The sequence below is a fragment of the Stegastes partitus genome, unplaced genomic scaffold, assembly GCF_000690725.1.
Source record: "Stegastes partitus isolate 25-593 unplaced genomic scaffold, Stegastes_partitus-1.0.2 Scaffold167, whole genome shotgun sequence".
NCBI classification, from domain to species: domain Eukaryota; kingdom Metazoa; phylum Chordata; class Actinopteri; family Pomacentridae; genus Stegastes; species Stegastes partitus.
Genome location: NW_007577898.1, coordinates 1,587 through 19,427, shown reverse-complemented (window position 1 = coordinate 19,427; position 17,841 = coordinate 1,587). Strand labels below are relative to the sequence as shown.

Sequence of the window (17,841 nt, the reverse complement as noted above, 5' to 3'; positions counted from 1 at the left end):
CAGGTCTTCTCAAACAACATGCACAGGCTACAATTTACAGCACCTTTTGCAAAGTGTGTTGTGTTTAAGGTTTATTTTCAAACCGATAAGATTTGCCTGCAGCCCAACATTTATACACAATGGAAAAAATCATTAGTTGAAACTGAGTGCAGTAACCCACACTGACAAAGTGAAAACATCTTTTTAGGTATTGTGGCAAATATAAAAATAAAAAACAGAACCTCTTATTTTCCAAAGTATTCAGAATCTACAGTAATTTGTGGAAGTGTTTTTGGCAACATTTAAAATCTTCTTGTGTACATCTAACAAGCTTTGTGCACCTGGATTTGGTCCGTTTATCTCAGTCCTCCCGACTGATCCTGCCAAGCTTCGTCTGATTGGATTGGAATCACTGTGGGCTGCAGTCTTCAGGCTTTCTCCACAGATGTTCAGTGCAAATCGAGTCTTGGCTCTGGCTGTTTGCTTTGGGCCACTGGTGTTACTGGAAGGTAAACTATCATGTTTTCTTCCTGTATTTAATGGCAGTCATCCTTTATTCAGTCCTGACCAGGCTTCCTGCTGCGGAGAAACACCTCCGTGATGATACTGCCGCCACCATGCTTCGTCATCAGACAGCTGTCTGGCTTCCTCTTGGTTTAATGAACTCTACCTGCTCCTGTATGCAAATCAGCTTTTCCCAGTCGCTCAGCAGGATTAGCGCCTGCACTTGTTTCCTGTTCTGCTGGCTGTTCCATTGTTCCACCGTGTCTGACTGGACCGGTGCCGACTCCTGTGCTTCCAATCAAGCTGCATATATCACCACTGCACCGACTTCAAAAGTCTGTAGGTTTATTTAGTGGGAGCAGCTCCCCTCATCCATGGTATTTGTTCGTATCAACTTGTAGTTTAATACTTAAGACGCCTGTTTTCTGTCTGTCATTTAGTGTTTCCTAGCAGTTGTATAATTAACTCCATTGTTGTTTATAGACTGAGGCACTCTTTTATCCCTGGAGACGGTTCCAGGTAGTAGATCGCCTCACACCAAAATCCCCTCATACTCCACACCCCACAAAATGCAATTTGTGTCTAGAAACAGTAGATTTAGAGGTGCTACTCCCTGCTGTAATCTTGTTTAGGTCGACAGTGTCAGTAAGTAGCGCAGGGTTTTATTTTGCTCTTTCTCCCAAAACTGCAAAACAGATCAGGTACATCGAAACTGCTTCTGTCTTAAAAGTTCTCCTTTTGTTTTGCTGGTTCCAGTGTTTTGAGTAGCATCCACTTCCCTCTGCTTGTGGAGCTGTGCTACTTTCATTTGTTTTGAAATTTCTCCCATTAAAATGCATTTAACTTCGGCTCAACCTCGTCCATCTGGTTGTTTTCTGTTAATTCCCCTTTCTGGAGCTGGCACATTATGAGAAGTGTCCTGTATTCGCCAGACACAGGACTTGGAGTTCTTCCCAAAGAGGTCAGTTTTTGCCTCGACAGGCCATAAATGGATTCCGATCAAGTTCTAGACACAACTCAAGGTTATTAAAGAAAAAACAGGAAGCACCTGTCAACATTTTTGAGCCGCAATGCATCACATTAATGCAGATAAAGTCCATCCAGTTATCCTTTATCTAACCAGGAAGAGGCTCATTAAGGTAAAGACAAAAAAGCGTTCCGTACATTTTCGCCAGATATAGATCGTAGATATGAAGGAAGCAGACCTTTAAAAATGAGGACGTGCCAATGACTGAGTGTACAAGTGATCAGTAAAATAATAATAATAATAATAATAATAATGTGAAAATTATGTATAATATCTGTAAACATTTTTTAGTGGATTTAAATACAATAATACTTTTAATTAAACCTTCAGTAAATTTATGGTCACCCATTGTAAAAGTATGAACTATTATACTGTAAAATACTGATTCTTGATGTGGACATGGTGTGAATATTTTTTACTGTTACCAGATAAACTAATGTTTGTTTTGTTTTTTTTAATTATTACCTTTAATTCAAGAAAACAAGGAAAAACTGTAAAATAACGGTTGAAACACATCAGTCCTAAATTTACACATTTTTTCTCTCAAACAACAGCAAATATTTATAAAATACTTGAGTCTATAGATATAGAGTTTTAGATTTAATTGTTTACTTTAGATTTAAATACAGCAGAATTAGTGTAATTTTATGGTCACACATTACAAAAGAATAAACATCATTTCTAAAAATACAGATTTTTGATTTGGACATTTTTTAGTTTTTTAATCATGACATGTAAATGAACAACTAATTTCTGTGATTTTACCATTTATCATCTGTAACTTTACAAAACAAAGAAACTCCGTAAATAACAGTAAATTGTTCAAAGGAATACAGCAAAAAAAAATGTTAGTTTTGTGCGTTTTGGCTTTGCTGGACTGTATTTCAGTGCATGGAGGTAGAAACAAGCATCTTATTTAAATTAGAATTAGAATTAGAATTAGAATTAGAATAAAACTTTATTGATCCCTTCGGTATAAAACCTCAGGGAAACTGTTGCACCAGAAAAAACAACACAACACCAACACAAAATCAGCAACAACAGCAAATATTCAACAACAATAGCAACAACAACAACAACAACAACAATAATAATAACAATAATAACAACAAAAGAAAAAGACAGGCAAGATTGAATTCTGAAGTAAAAACCTTATTTTAAGTTGAGTTTTTTGACTTGGAAAACATGAAACTGCTCTGGACATGAGAGCTCTCCCGTGAAAGACAATGTGGTGACAGATTTAGCCGTTCTCTCAAAGTGTTTCTCTAATAGAGCGCCACCGGGGATTCGAAGCTCTAACCCTCACCAACCGTTAAATAAACTCCACCGATGCTGCCGAGGAAAAACATGAAAGGTGTAATTAAAAACCGATAAAGAGAAGTCCATGGATACAGTATTATTACACAGAAGGAGAGTGGGAGAGAAAAATACAGCCAGGAGTAAATTACTGCTGATAAAAAAAAAAATACTTCTCCACCGCTGAGCAGCCGACAATAAACAGACTCGGTTATCACCAGCAGTGTCCAAGTGTGAATTCAACAGAGTGAATAAATGTGAAGAGGAGCGCTGCTGAGAGAGTGTATGTATTCTGAAAAGCCTGCCTGGTTGGAAGACTTAAGCAACCACAAACAGCCCCCCAACAACCCCTCGAGTTAGAGAAATGAAGTAAAAGGAAGCTGGAGAATGAAGGAGGTAGGCAATGTGTTTGGAGGCTGGCAAATGAGACGGAGGTCAGAGTTGTGCTTTTCTGAGCTCAGCACAGGACTGCGTGCAGGAATGAGGCTCAAGTCTGAGCCGCCGCCGCCGCCAAGCATTACACAACAATATTCGCCATCTCAGGACATTTGCGGCGCTGAATCATCCGGCCTCTGAAATGATGAGTTCACTGCCGTTTTTTTGAAGAAGGTAATTTGCAGTCGTCATTTATGTTGTGTTTTGCAGGGAAAAGGTGGAGAGCAAGAGAGAGAGACGAGGGTGTGGAAACGATGGAGGGGTGTTTGGTGTTGGATCAAGATTGTGTTTTAGGTAAAGGGATAAAACAGGGAAGTGAGCGGATGCAGCTGATTATATACGAGGTTGTTATGAAGACTACAGAGGTAAAAGGACGGCATTTATGATTTATAACAGATGTTGGAATTAAAACTGACTTGTCTTATTATGGTTTTAGAATTTTTACATTAAAATCTGCACAGTGCATGAGTTGAACTGTGTAAATAGGTCCGTTCTTTTGCCCGACATGCAAACAGAAAGCTTTCAGTCATGTAAAGGTTCACCACAACCCATCAGATTGCTACATTTTCTAAGCTTTTCCTGAAGCTTTTGCTCATATTTTACAGGTTTCCTCAACAAATGGAATCCAAAAACTTTAGGAAGAGCTAAATAAATAAACCCTTAGTTTTAACAGTGTATATAATATTAATTCAAAAATAGAGCTCGATGTTAAACCCTCAACATGCAGTAGGAGAAAAATAAAACACAATCTTACCTCGTCGTACTTGCAGGGAACATCTGCCGGGCTGCTTGCTTCACCCACTAGACTGAGATCCAACTCGCTGGGACCTGCAGACAGACAAAACCATAGAAGTTCAAAAATAGCTTGATATTGTGCACTTAGTAGGTTTCCTACTAGACATGATTAGTCTCCATAGAAAGCCATAAACTGCCTGTAAAACCACTAATCTTGCATGTTTTTGTGTACTATGCTCTCACATTAATGGACAGAAAATAGATCTGATGTATAAATTCTTCCTGGTTTCAGTGTTAGTGCTAAGCTAAGCTGTTTGATTTTACTTTAATAGTTAAGGAATGAGGAGAGTATTTACCTTCTGATCTTACTCTCAGCAACATTAAGTACTTTTGAGAAGTGAAAAACAGAAAGCATTCTTCTTTGATGCATACTATGTTTTTATTTAAATCAATATAAATTCCCTATGCTTGCAGTATTTATGCTAAGCTAAGCTAATTGCCTCCAGTTTTTAGTTCCATCGTTAGTGCATAGACATGATATAATCTCATATAAGTCTCAGCAACATTTACTACATTTGAGAAGTGGAAAACAGAACTTTTTTGTATTTTTCTTTGGTATCTAAAAGTAGTTAACACAGACTTTGTTCTAGAGATGCACATTATTGGATTTTTATGCAGATATTCTCCAACTCATTTTGTCTAATTGCCACTACAGACACTGATATATGCACCCCCCCCCTCCTCCCAATCTAACTGCAGAGAACATCCCTCCTGTAGTGGAATTAACATATTATTATTCCTGCTATTATTGTGATGGTCCACTGGCAGATGCAGAAATAAAAATGATAATAAGAAAACCACTTCAACCTAAGTGTGACTCACACGTTTCCTTCTCATCCAGCTGCCGATGCTCATTTTCAGCCAATATTTCATTACCAATAACGATGCCAATATCATTGTGCATCGCGGCTTTCTTTCTTCTGTGGATTGTAAAACTGCTATTACGGTCCTGTCAGCTGCCACAGCCAGCAGATGCATCTGCTGTATAAAAGCCTGCACACATGTTACATATGTCACATTAATTTCCCAGCTGCAGGCATGAAACCACACATTTGCGCTTTGGTGATCAATCGGAGCAACACAAAGAGATGAACCTCAGAACACATCAAAGTTCATTTTTGGCCCCAACAAACACCTGAACCTGAACTTCTTGGTGTCAGAAAGCTGCTGAAGGTGATGCTGTGATAAACTCTAACACATCTTCATCCTCCGTGGAAATGGGTCGTGAATAACACTTCCCCTCGGCAAATTTTTTTTTTTTCTTCCAGCACGCCAGCGCCTCCTGATTACAGAACTGGGTTAGATTCAGCTTCAAACATTCAGGCAGTTTCCTCCGAGAGACGCACATATTCTTAGATGCATTATGGTAACAAGCTTCAGACTGCAGCAGGAAATGAAACAGACTGTCCTGTGTGCTCTCAGCAGTTTGCAAGTCAGGAGTCAGCAAAGTGTCGGAGCGCATTTTGTCCCTGCAAAGCTGAGTTATGACAGGGTGGAGGAGGTTTTTTTTTTTTGTTTTGCCGTGTTGAGACCAGTGATATCAGGTGGTGGAGGCTGCGCTTGTCAGCAGCACTTCAGCTCAGGATTCATGCAGCTGCAGCGGTCAGGGAGGCAGCAGTTCCTTCTATCCTGCAGCAAGATGGACGGGGAAGCAGTTTCTCTGAAAAGAGGCGACCTTAACTAATGCCAATCTATTTTTAGGTTTCGCTTGATCTTTATGTTTCCCGCAGCTTTCCCCCTCACAGCAGATTCATGCATCACCTGGTCCATACAACAATATAACGTTGAAGCTGGAGATTGCACACACGTGGTCCAGATTTCAGCTGTTTCACGATGCAAAAAAAATGTACTTTTAAATTGCACTCCACTCAGGATGTTTTTCTCTTTGTTCCCGGCTGATACAGGAAATACAAGCCTCTATTTTTGACACGTATGTAAAAGAACATCTTGACAAATGTAGAGATGCCACGCTGCTTTTAAATGCGTCTACATCAGCGTCACATACTGTACAAGTGGAGTCTTAAAAAGCTTCTTGCATTCAGTTATAACCCTCCATTAGGGTTTTTCTTCCCTAAAAACAATATGCTGAGATCTTCCTGCATTATGAGGCTCTACTTTTCACAATTTATGCAGCCCAACCAGTAAAAGTACTCAGTTTTTTTTCCTCCCTTTGTCTGTTTGCTATTTTGAAGTCATGCCATGAAGCAGACGGCTCTCAAGTGTTTCAGGTAGCTGTCGAGCAGCACGAGACAATTTTGGTGTCAAGGATTGCTGGGAATTCGAGGCCCAGTCGCATTATGTGCTCAGCCTTTTACCACTTAATGTGGAGAGAGGCAGACATATGGCTGGTTTGTCAATCACTTTGACTTTAATGTAAAGCCCTCAAAGCAGGAAAATGCTGCATGCACTTATTGAAGTTCCTCAGAAAGCTCTTCAACTTGTCAGATACTGTAATAGAACAGAGCTGCACTGGGCAGCAGCTCAGAATAATGCGACGTCAACTGTTATGAGGCTCCATATGTCCCCTTCATGCTGATTGTACAGCTCCTCACATGAGCCTCAAATTGCAAATCTGCCCCACAATTACAAAAGCAGTTTGCCATCAATTGCTCTGCTCTTAAAATGAAGAAACGCTGTCGGTGTGATTGGTCATCTCTAATAGCCAGCGCTTATATAATCTCTTCCTCCAATTGTTCCACAACTTCCTGCGGGGCTGCAGCTGAGCCCGAGCCGTGCGCCATGACATGATGAATCAGAAACATTAAACAAGCAGATTTTCAAGACAAGTTTATTTATAAAGCCTGCAGTTACAAGATGTTCTCAGCGGGCTTTAGAATTCATCCAGCATATGAAACCCTCCGTCTGGAGAAACTTTTCTTTATTGCACACTGTGCTTCTTTCACCAAATGGTTTCAGCTATTGTGCTTTCATCAACCATCCTAATAAAGGCGCGACAGCCAAAAGCAGTTATGTAAGCGTGCTGGACGAGAGCGTGAAGCAGAAGAAGTGCCAGAAAAAAAAAACATGCAACACAATGGTTCAATACTGTAAAACTCAAAAACTATGAAAACATTAGCAAATATCCATAAAGTAATTAAGTTTTGTTGTTGTTTTTAGCTGATTTAAATACAGTAAAATAGTGTAATTTTATGCACACATCTTCTAAAAAAAAATAAATCTGATTACTATTCATGAAAATTCTGATTTTTGATGTGGACATTATTTACAGTTTTGGTCTATTTTTTTTTTAAACAGTCAACACAGTAAATACTTTGTTCAGTGATTTAACTGTTTATCATCTGTGATTTTACAAAACAAGCAAAACTTGTCAAAAGTTTAAAGATAGTCCAGCAGGTTTCTGTGTGTATATATCTTCTAATTAGTAATAAAAAGCTTGATCATGTAGTTTGTTCACCAGAGAGAACTGAAAAGTTTAGTTTTTTAGCCGTAAATTGTCTGACTGCTGCCTGATTTAAATTTCAAGCCTCTTGAATGAACAACATATTATGTGTTAATCACTGAGCTTTAGGGCTGCTGATATGTGAACTTTTGGAGCCACTGAGCAGAACCAGGCTGCTTGTTTCACTGTTTTCAGTTTACTAAGATAACTGTCAATAATTGCTTTCATATTGAAGTTGGTCATTATGTTCAAAGTGTTTGTGGAGTTTTGACTTCTTCACACTTTCTCATGTCTCCTCGGAAGCAATTGATGAAATAAAAACCAGCTCCTGACTGTGGGCAGGACTGAATCACTGCTGTCCAAAGCCCCGGGTTGATCCGATATTATTTGAATCATTAATTGCAAATTTGTTGGAATTTTGCACCACTTAATTGCTCATCCGATACAACAGATACTCCACCTTCCATTTAGTCAAAATCTGGTTTTAGCACACTGAGCTCATTTCTTATAATGCCTTAATAAGTTTTTTTTTGTATCTATATGTCAAATAATTAACAAAGAAAACCTGGAGCGAGGTAGATTTTTGGAACTATGAGGCTACAACCAATTCATTCTAACACATCCAACAATTACTTTCCTGAATAAATCATTGATTAATCAGTGCTAAAAATATCAGAATATACTAAAACAGGCCCACCATTATGCCCTGAAGCCCAATTTAAGATATTTTAATGTCTTTCTTATCTGTCTATTAATGAAAAACCAAAATATGTGGAGCTCACCATTGCAGAAAAATGAGGAAACTGGCTAATTCAGTGTTTATATTTTAAAAGCTGGTACCAGTTAAAGTGGAGATTAATAGGAACCCAACAACATTTTTTTTGCCCCATAACTATATGAGAGGGGTATTACTCTTCTTTTCTTGTGGTGCATTAGACAGGAAAATGTAGAAATCTTTGGAAAATGTCATGTGTTCATAGCTAAAAAAAATCTGACAATTAGTTTTTAAACTGTCAAATATGCTTATTAGAGACATAAATCCAACATATACAAAGAGGAAACTACAAAATCAATTAAATGTAAGGTCTATATCAGCAGTTTCTTGCTTTATATAATCAGTTTACTAAAACACCTTCCATTAAAGACGAGGGATGTGTTGCATCCACAAGTTACACCTCCACTATATTATGATGGATGATAATGAAACCAGCTCAGTTCAGTGCCAACGTTGACATTTTTTCCTTCAGCTCGGCCCGTCATGATCTCTATCACTTGTGAAATCGGAACGCGTCGACTGATCGTATCTTGTGAAGCAGCACATCGGTTCTGCAAACAGTAAATTACCAGGTTTTACGTAACAGGCGCCCGTCTGAGTGCTCACAGGCCGATTCTAACCTTGTCGATTGTGAATTTCTCACAAAGCGTCGCTAACTCTGCTGCTTCACCGGTTGCTATGCCAACCTGTGCAGTAACCAGGCAGCTGGTGGGAGATGTTTTTGGTTTTCACTTGTTCTCTCTCTTCTTGTGAATGTGGATTATTTTGGTGAAGCCTCTCTGCACTAAACATGAGCTGGTAGGTGAATCTGCCCGAGGACGCTCTTTAGTGTGACTGTAGGTATGTCGGCGCCTGATATCTGTTGCAGCACATTTCATCAGAACTTAAAATGCTGTTTCTGTAAAGAGTCCCTTCTACTGAATTATATGTAAGTATATAACAGTACAGGAAAACTGGACACAGTCTGACATGGTAATACAATGTTTTTTTCCTTTTGTCATTTGTTATGGTCTCGCCTTGTAATCTTTTTCTGTGAACCTTAATTTGCATCTAGTATCACCACCACAGGAGCACTCACAACTCAGAGCACACAAGTATTAGCATCAGGATGTTCTTTACCTGGAAAAAGCTGCAGACTACTGTGTAGTATTAATACTCCTCCATTGGTATTTCTACTATAAAATAATCTATGCAATACTATTGATATGTGCAATACTGTTTTTTCTATCCAGAGGAATTTGAACAATCAGAACTAGTACTTGTGTATATTTTGGTTTATTTTTCTCCTGATTAAATGTTTGCACTATTCCCTTTGCTGTTGTGACAATGCAAATTCCCCCAATGTGGAGAATATTACAGACTCATCCGAGCTTAATTTATCTTAATTTATCAAACTCTGGTTAACAAAAAGTAGCATAAACTCCTGTGACTAATCAGTTTCAATCAGGATACTTGAAAGTAAGTGCAGTTTCACAGCTTTTTAAAATATAAACTTCATGATTTAAACAAGCCCACAATGGTTGACTATAAGTCAGTGTTTGCCTTGTAAGATTCAGGATGATCTAAACCAGTAGACGGTGAGTTGAGGCCAGTTTAAAAGTGCAAAATATCTATTTTTAGAAAATAACAGAAAGGTCAGTATGAACACCAGCATGGATGTGTTTCATGACATTAGAACTGTGTAGTTTACAGCTGAGAAAACATCTTTTAAATCAATAAATAGCTACTAAATATATATCAGTAAACATCCATGAAGTCGTTTCTTATACTAAAATTGTCAATAAACCAAAAGTCAGAAGAAAAAACCCACAGAGAGGCAACTTAACTACAACCTTATGCACCTTCGCACATCTATCGCAATGGTCAATATCCAGAAGTGCCACATCAGTTATGCTACTGTTTAAAACAATTTCAAATATACCTAAAAACAAAACTATTTTCTATTTTATTATATTCTTTTTTTTTTCCTTCTATGGTCAATAGCTCAGTAACAGCCAGACAACAAGGGTTGGGGTGTGGGGTGTTGTTTTGTTGCCTTTTGATTCCTTTTTTTCCTTCTGTTCCCTGGCAATAGTGAAACACTCATCTGAATTTGCAAGGCCTGCTAGTTTCTGACTAATACTAAAAACCTTCCTCCACTCAGGAGTAATGAGCTGAATGTCGATTCAGAGCAGCAGTGAGAAGATACATGAACATGTTAAAAGCATGTGAGAGACAGTCACAGCTGTATCTGACTCTCTTTTTTGTATTTCTGATTTAAAAAAACATGAGTTTTGAGATCCGCTGCAGCCCTCACCGTAATGTAAAGACATGACTGCATTTAATTTTCCTCATCAACCCATCAGACTGAAGACTCACGTACAGCTACAGAAAACGTGATCTGTTTTAACCTGACCCTCTTTAAAATATACATCCCAGCATCTCTAAAGTATATCTCACAAAATAAATGAACCATACTTTGAAACAGACAGGCTTCAAATGCATGTAAAGCAACAGAACTTCTTTCATTCTAACAGTGACTTTAAGCAGCAGCAGAAACAGATCAGTGTTTTTTTTTTTTGCACAAGTGTAAAAGCTCCTGCTATGACCTATAACCTTCTGCTTACTCAAAATAGATATTAGTTTTACTTTTAAAAACAATATTGTATGTATTTTCAATAATTGTATGCGTCAGCGGCTCCAGAGGAAGGTTGGTTGTAAATAAGAAATGACAGCAAATCAACTAATTTTAAATGTGTGACCTTTTTGTGCATATTGCAAATAACTTTTCCATAATCGTTGGCAGATGCTGTGAATAAACAATCAACACTGACATTATTCAGACCCCCAGAGTCAACAGACAAACATGATGTGCTGCTCTGCAGAGAAATAATTGTCACCCTTTAAATGAGCGATTCGACCGCAAAATGTAATTGTAAAGTCCCTGCTGTGGAATAAATGCAGGTCACCCTTTAACCAACACTGTCTGAGCTCTCCCTTCATGACTCATGACGAAGAAATCATCTGTTTGCAGCATTGCTGGCTGTTTTGCATTTGATGATAAACAAACAAACAAACAAACAAATGAATTGTTGGACCAACATAACTGAATTGTCTCAGTCACTCAACTGAGTTAAGCAGGTTAACACATCACATCAACACCACTTGTTTAAGTTAGATGTACTTAAATCGTTTGATTCCTCTTAACTTTAAGGAAAGTCAATTTAATAGCTACTTATATGAATCTTGTGCAATCTTGTATCTGATATGCAGCACACATTATTGCTACTACCTTTTTTTTTCATTCTAAATATATATTTTGCATTATGTTATTTATTTAATTCTCTGCAAATACATTCTTTACACTTATTACAGTATTTTAGATACGCTCTTTTCACTGTAAAAGTACGGAAACCGAGAGCGGTCGTTTTCCGCTACTGTTCTTTCTTCGCCGTTTTCTCGAGATAACGAGTTAATTTTCTCGTTATCTCGAGATAACAAGAATCGTTTTCTCGTGAAAACAAGATAATTGCTGTTTGTGTTTGCCCGCTCATGCCCGGTCCAGGATGGAATCCCAGGTGTGTGGGACCTCCCACACACCTGGGATTCCATCCTCAGTCACCAGCGGGGGGCCGGAGGACAGACGAGACCGGGCACGAGCGCTTCGTTGTAAGTTGTCGTGCCCGGTCAGCTGTTCTCATGACACGTCATGTCGGAGTTCCCGGTCAGCTGTCTACATATGATACGTCACACCAGGAAGTCCGACAACTTCTGATGAAGGCTGAAGTGACAGCTGAACCTGTCAACGGTTAATTATCTCGTTATCTCAGGAAAACGGCGTTTAAAAAAATGTGCGGCCATGACCGCTCTCAGCTTCCGTAGTAAAAGGATAGCCGTCCAATTTTGTTATATTTGACAATGCAGACATTCGCAATGAAGTTTCCAATTTTTCCAACTTAAATTGTCACTTCATCCAAACTTAAAACATAATTTTGCCATCACACATACCGTAATGTTTTTTTTTCCTCTGTAATTTTACCTGAACAAGGCACAAGAAGAAACTTTGAAGAAAAGTAGACGCACTACGGTAAAGCAGAAACCTAAGTTTCTTACTTTTGCTGAAATCAGAATCCCATTTTAAAGGGACAAAGTGTAACTTCAAGTTGAAAAGCCACAAAAGTAAAACTTTTTTCACCAAACACGAGCGATAAGTGAGATTTTTTTGTTTGCTTCAACTGCACCTCAAATGTACTTTTTACAGTATAGAATGGAAAAAAAGTTCAGTGGTTCTCAGTGAGTCAAACTTATGCTGTTTCTCACAACATGAGTCTTGAATACACAAGAGTCATCAAGTGCCGGCACATTTAATGTAATTTGAGGTAATTTATCCAATTAAAATCCATTTTAAGTTGAAATACGGGCCAAGATAATCTCCCTGAGGCTACGGTGTGATTATCTTTTTAAATGTCTGACTGTTTCCTTCTGTCTTTCAAAATAAAAGCTCATCTCACCGGCTGCAGGCTCTTTGGAGGGAAACATCTTGTTGTCCAGAGTCATGCTGATGTCACAGAAGACTTCCTCCTCGTCTCGGTCAGCGTCCAACTGAAAGGAGGAAAGAAAAACATCTTTACCGGTGCATCTACTGAAGCTGATTTTCACACATTTGACTTGTTTTGAGCAGCTCTGACGCTTGACAGATGCACAAAAGTCACGACCTGAACCTGAAACGTGACAACATGTTCCCCGGTGGCCACGTTCAGCCGGCTAATCCACTGTGACATCAAGAATGACACACATTGTGAGATCAAACATCAGGAATGACTTCTGACGCTGGGAGCTGAACACTGGGGTCATTTTGTATTCAGCACACACCGGAAGCCTTTAATAACGCCAGATTAATTAGTTTTCCTCCTGTGTCAGTCGGCCTCTTTGCAGATTACTGGGCGGCCGGCTGACTTCCTTTGCGCGTACAGTACTCGCAAATGGACCATGAAGAATTGGGTTTGTGAGCGAACTGGATGCTGATTGAAGCCGACCGCTCCTCTTCCTCCCTAATCTGCTCTCTGGCCACCTCTCCGCTCTCATCAGCGCCGATGACAGGCGGCTGAAAGGCAAGGAAAAGGCCGACCTCGTGCCAAGAAATGCAGATAAATATAAACAAAGCGGACACGGCTGCTTCCAGTTTGTTGCCTTCAGGTGGGTGACGCTCAGCGGGGCCAGTAACTCCAAACTAAATAAAGAAATGAGTGAATGTCAGCGGTGGGAGGGGAGGTCAGGAAAGATGAGGACAGACCACCGATCAACAACTAGCTTCCTCCTGAGATTACCATGGCAACAACCTTAAAAAACTCTGAGTAGGAGGGTCCCCTGAGGCCCCGACGGCCCTGAGAGTCCACCTGCGCAAAACATGGGATCGCACTGAGGATTCCCTGGACAGTGTGGGATTCAGAAAGCCCATCTGAGAGCTCAGACCTCCAGAAAAAAGTGGCTGCTGTCACACCAAAGTGTCTTCATAACCCAAATTTGTTCCGACACCAACACTGAGGCCCCGTATAATCCATTTATGCTCCCAAGAAGCTCTTCAGAGAGAGTGTCATTTTTCAAGGACAGATTACTGGCTTCAACTTTATGGGGGTAAAAACTGTCATTCGACTAATTCACTGTCAGCACAGTGAGTGTGTGTGTGTGTGTGTGTAGGTGTGTGGGTGTGCGTGTGTGTGTGTGTGTGTGTGTGTGTGTGTGTGTGTGTGTGTGTTCTTGAACTGCCTGATTGTCATTGTGTTGGACTGAAACTACACCAATGTCAAAATTCTGTGTCCTCACAACAACTTTCAGGTTATAAATCTATTTTTTTTATTTTTTTGTTACCAGACAACAAAACAAACCCAAAGAACATGTTAATGCCAACAGCTGTGCCACATGGTCGACTGTACTGACATCTGAGAAGCTATTCTCTAAACCAGCCTCTTGCTAAGAGTTGCTAGTTCCAACATGAGCGTTCAAGTTTCTAACAAATTGACAGCTTTGGTTATTTAGAATAGAATAGAAACTTAGAATTGAATAAAACTTTATTAATCCCTTCAGTACAAGACCTCAGGGAAATTACTAATTTTACTATTTTACATAACAGTTTGTTGTATGTCTGTTTTTTTGTCCAACTTTTTCAAAATTAGCATTTATGTCACATCCTTTGTGTTTCAGCAACAATTTAAATCAGATTTTGGTGATGTGGTTGCCACTGTGACTACAGATTGTGTTTTCTATTCGAGTCTTATTTTGACCTACTCATTTTATTTTCAGTAATGTATCGTACTTAAATGTATTGCTTTTCTGTACGGCGCTGCATTTCTCTTCCTCATGTTATGTCATTTTGTTTTCTGAGCAGTTACTGGCAAGAGAATTTCTTCTATCATATCTGATTTTGTCTTCTGTCAGCAGGTCGCTGATCAAACCGAGTGCACTCACTTGAGATGTAGCAGGAAAAAAAAGGAAAGAAAACAAGATATTTTCAATTTTCAATTGAAATCCAGCATTTTGAAATCCATCCAATCCTGAGACAGTTTTTGAAAAGCTTTCGAAAAGGTAGCAGGGTCAAATCGAGGAGGACAAAGTCTCTTTATTTCCATAGTTTATTTCTCAATTTAGAACCCATATTTGCATTCAGAAATTTAATCCTCATACACATAAATTCCAGTCCTAAAATAAATAATTTCAAATGGAGAAGGGGAGCATCAATTACCTTTAGCTATCAGTAGGCAACATTATAAGTGATGGTGAAACCCTCCAGAGGACGAATGCTTGTGACAAAAATGTCCTCTAGGAATTATTTTACTGTCATGTACTGAACATATATGAAGTATAAAAAGATGAATTCTTTTATAAAGTTGGGATGAAGCGAAGTAAAAGCCCTCATCAATTACCTCAGAAACCTGAGGCGAAGGAGAGGAAACATTAAAGGACACGGATGAATCAGTCTTAAAGCTTTGAAACAGCTCGAAGCAGCAGCTCCTTCTGGACTCTGCACTTTTTTTCGTGCATTTATGGCAAACTGTTTGATCATCTGAACAAATCTATGCGAAGGTCTTCAAGAGTTTGCGCGGAAAAGATACAAAAGCCACTTTCTTGGAATTTATGTAAAGCTCAGTGATGCAAGAGATGCTTAATGAACAGTAATTAGCATAAAATAATGTAAACATAGACGTGAAGAGTGAACACTGTGTAAAGTCTGATGTTCAAGGTGAAAAATATCTTGAAATTCAGGCCAGTTCCGACTCTGTTTTTCCTGGATTTCGTATGTATTTCAGGAATAATGAAAGAAAAGCATGAAAGCGTCTCTGGAGAGACGCAGGCAGATGGATCGAGGTGTCTTCGGTTTGTTTATATCAGCGTGGCATCTAGCAGCATGTGGGAAAGAAGCTGGAGCAGAACTCACTCAGGGAATCCTTAATTAGATCGGTCCATTTTCTTAGAAGGACAGGACGGCTTCAATCAAGCCGCCAACAAACAATTATCTTCCCCTCGCTGCAATTTCCGGTTATGGGCTTTAATGTTGGAGGTGTTTGTGTGTGCGTTTGATGAGTTGACTCATCCTACACGAACAAAAAACAGATATTTATTCGCAAAAATCTAAATGTCATGTTCGAAGATAGAAATCACAAACTTCCAGAAAAATGACAACATCCTAAACATAAAAAAGCTGAGCAAGTGTACATCGGAGGCGACAGAAGTTTCTCACAATGACGGAATCAGGAGGAAGTAATTCAACGAAACATCAAGAATTAATAGACTGACAGACGTGCGTATTGACAATCCAGTCGTTCCAATTCAACGTCGACAGTGAGGAGCAATGACTCACTCGCAATTGTTCTTTTGCAGAGTTATGCTTTCCTGCATTGGAGCTGACATTTGAAATGAAAAGATTACTTTCACACAAAAAGCTTTTGCTGAGCCAAAGCAATTAAGCCTCGGAGGTTATTGCAGTCATCAGTCAAGAATGTATTGAGTCCTTCACCTGGGATAATTATCAAAGAGCATGCAGGAGAAACATGTCCGATCAGAATGTCATCGATCTTTGTTCTAAAGTCTGACACTGAGAATCTTTCAAACATCTCCTGTGTTTTGTTTAAGTTCACTGAGGATCGATATTTAGTTTTTAGTCAGATCAAAAATAACTCCAAGAAAGTGGAAGAACAAGGTAAAAAAAACTATATTTTTAATTGCTGGAGTCTTTAAGATGATGCTGCCCTTGTGTTGTCCTTATGGTGATTAAAGGTTATGATGTTTTGAGGAACTTGATGCAGTTCATTGCTGATTTATACGTTCAGCAGTTACAAAACATTATTTGGAGTTGTGTTTGTGTGCAACTAATCGATTTACTCAAACTTTGGTCTTCACTCTAAGCAGCTGGCACTCATCCATCTATTTTCCAAAGACAACCTCTGGATATGACGCTTCGTTGGTCGACCATGTCGACGCCTGTTCTGAGTGGAACCTGTCCTGTTCAACTATGCTGTTGGCCACCATACTGCTGCTCAGTTTCAGGGTGTTCGCAATCTTCTTATAGCCTAGGCCATCTTAGAGAGCAACCATTTTTTTTTCTCAGATCCTCAGAGAGTTCTTTGCGATGGGGTGCCATGTTAAATTTCCAGTGACCAGTATGAGAGAGTGTGAGAGTGATAACACCAAATGTAACACACCTGCTCCCCATTCACACCTGAGACCTTGTACCTCTAACAAGTCACATGACAACGGGGAGGATAAATGGCTAACTGGGCCCAATTTGGACATTTTGACTTTGGGGTGTACTTACTTTTGTTGCCAGCGGTTTAGACATTAATGGCTGTGTATTGAGTTATTTTGAGGGGACAGTAAACTTACACTGTTATGCAAGCTGAACACTGACTACTTTACATTGCAGCAAAGTGTCATTTCTTTGTCCCATGAAAAGATAAAATCTGTTCTATTCTAGTGTCCATGTGTTCAACCATGTAACCATTTTTCAAATTTACAAAGACTTCTCATGTGCACAATAATCTGATCTGAACTGACAATGAGTAGCCGCTTTAATCTGAGCAAGTTAGAAATGAATTATTAGTTAGCTTCAGACACATTTGCACTATAAAGGAAACCTACAGAGCTTGTCCTCTGCTGCACTCTGCTCACACTGAAGCAGCTGAGTGCATGTGAACAGTTTGATTTCCTGCTTAACCCAATTTCTCACAGCTTTCGTCTCTGTCTGAGCTCTGTTATCTTCACTGGAAGACAAAAACGCTATATATTTTTGTGCCATAAAGCAACACGTATCCTGTAAAAGTTCTCCATACTTACACAATGGCAAGTTGTAATCCTGGAATTATTCAACCATTTGTGTTCAAACTAGATTTTGAAGAAGAATTATAATATGAAAAGCTGCACTATGCAAGTCGACAGCAACGTTTCTTTGAGTTTGTTCCGTATGAAACTCTGGTGGTTTGAATCTCTATTTTTGATATTGTCATCGGCACACTGCAGTTTAAATGCTCAACCTTGGCGTCGACTGCTCAATTTACACCTAATGCATCTGCTAGCACATAGAAAACGTCATATCCTGTAAACTTGCACCGTGTTTTTCTTTATTTGATATGAGGGGCAATGGGACCAATTTATTTATTT

The 17,841-nt window shown here is 39.1% G+C and overlaps 1 protein-coding gene across 1 annotated transcript in view; it reads right to left on the bottom strand.

Moving 5' to 3' along the window:
- ak5 (adenylate kinase 5) overlaps window positions 1-13,586 on the bottom strand; it is a gene marked incomplete at its 5' end in the record, with an annotated part of 68,515 nt that extends 54,929 nt beyond the window's left edge. The window contains 4 exons of the mRNA XM_008279678.1: window positions 3,996-4,069; window positions 12,702-12,792; window positions 12,912-12,962; window positions 13,518-13,586. Of these exons, the coding sequence (XP_008277900.1) occupies window positions 3,996-4,069; window positions 12,702-12,792; window positions 12,912-12,962; window positions 13,518-13,586 (285 nt within the window). The remainder of the gene's footprint in view (window positions 1-3,995; window positions 4,070-12,701; window positions 12,793-12,911; window positions 12,963-13,517) is intronic.
- Window positions 13,587-17,841: the final 4,255 nt, after the last annotated feature.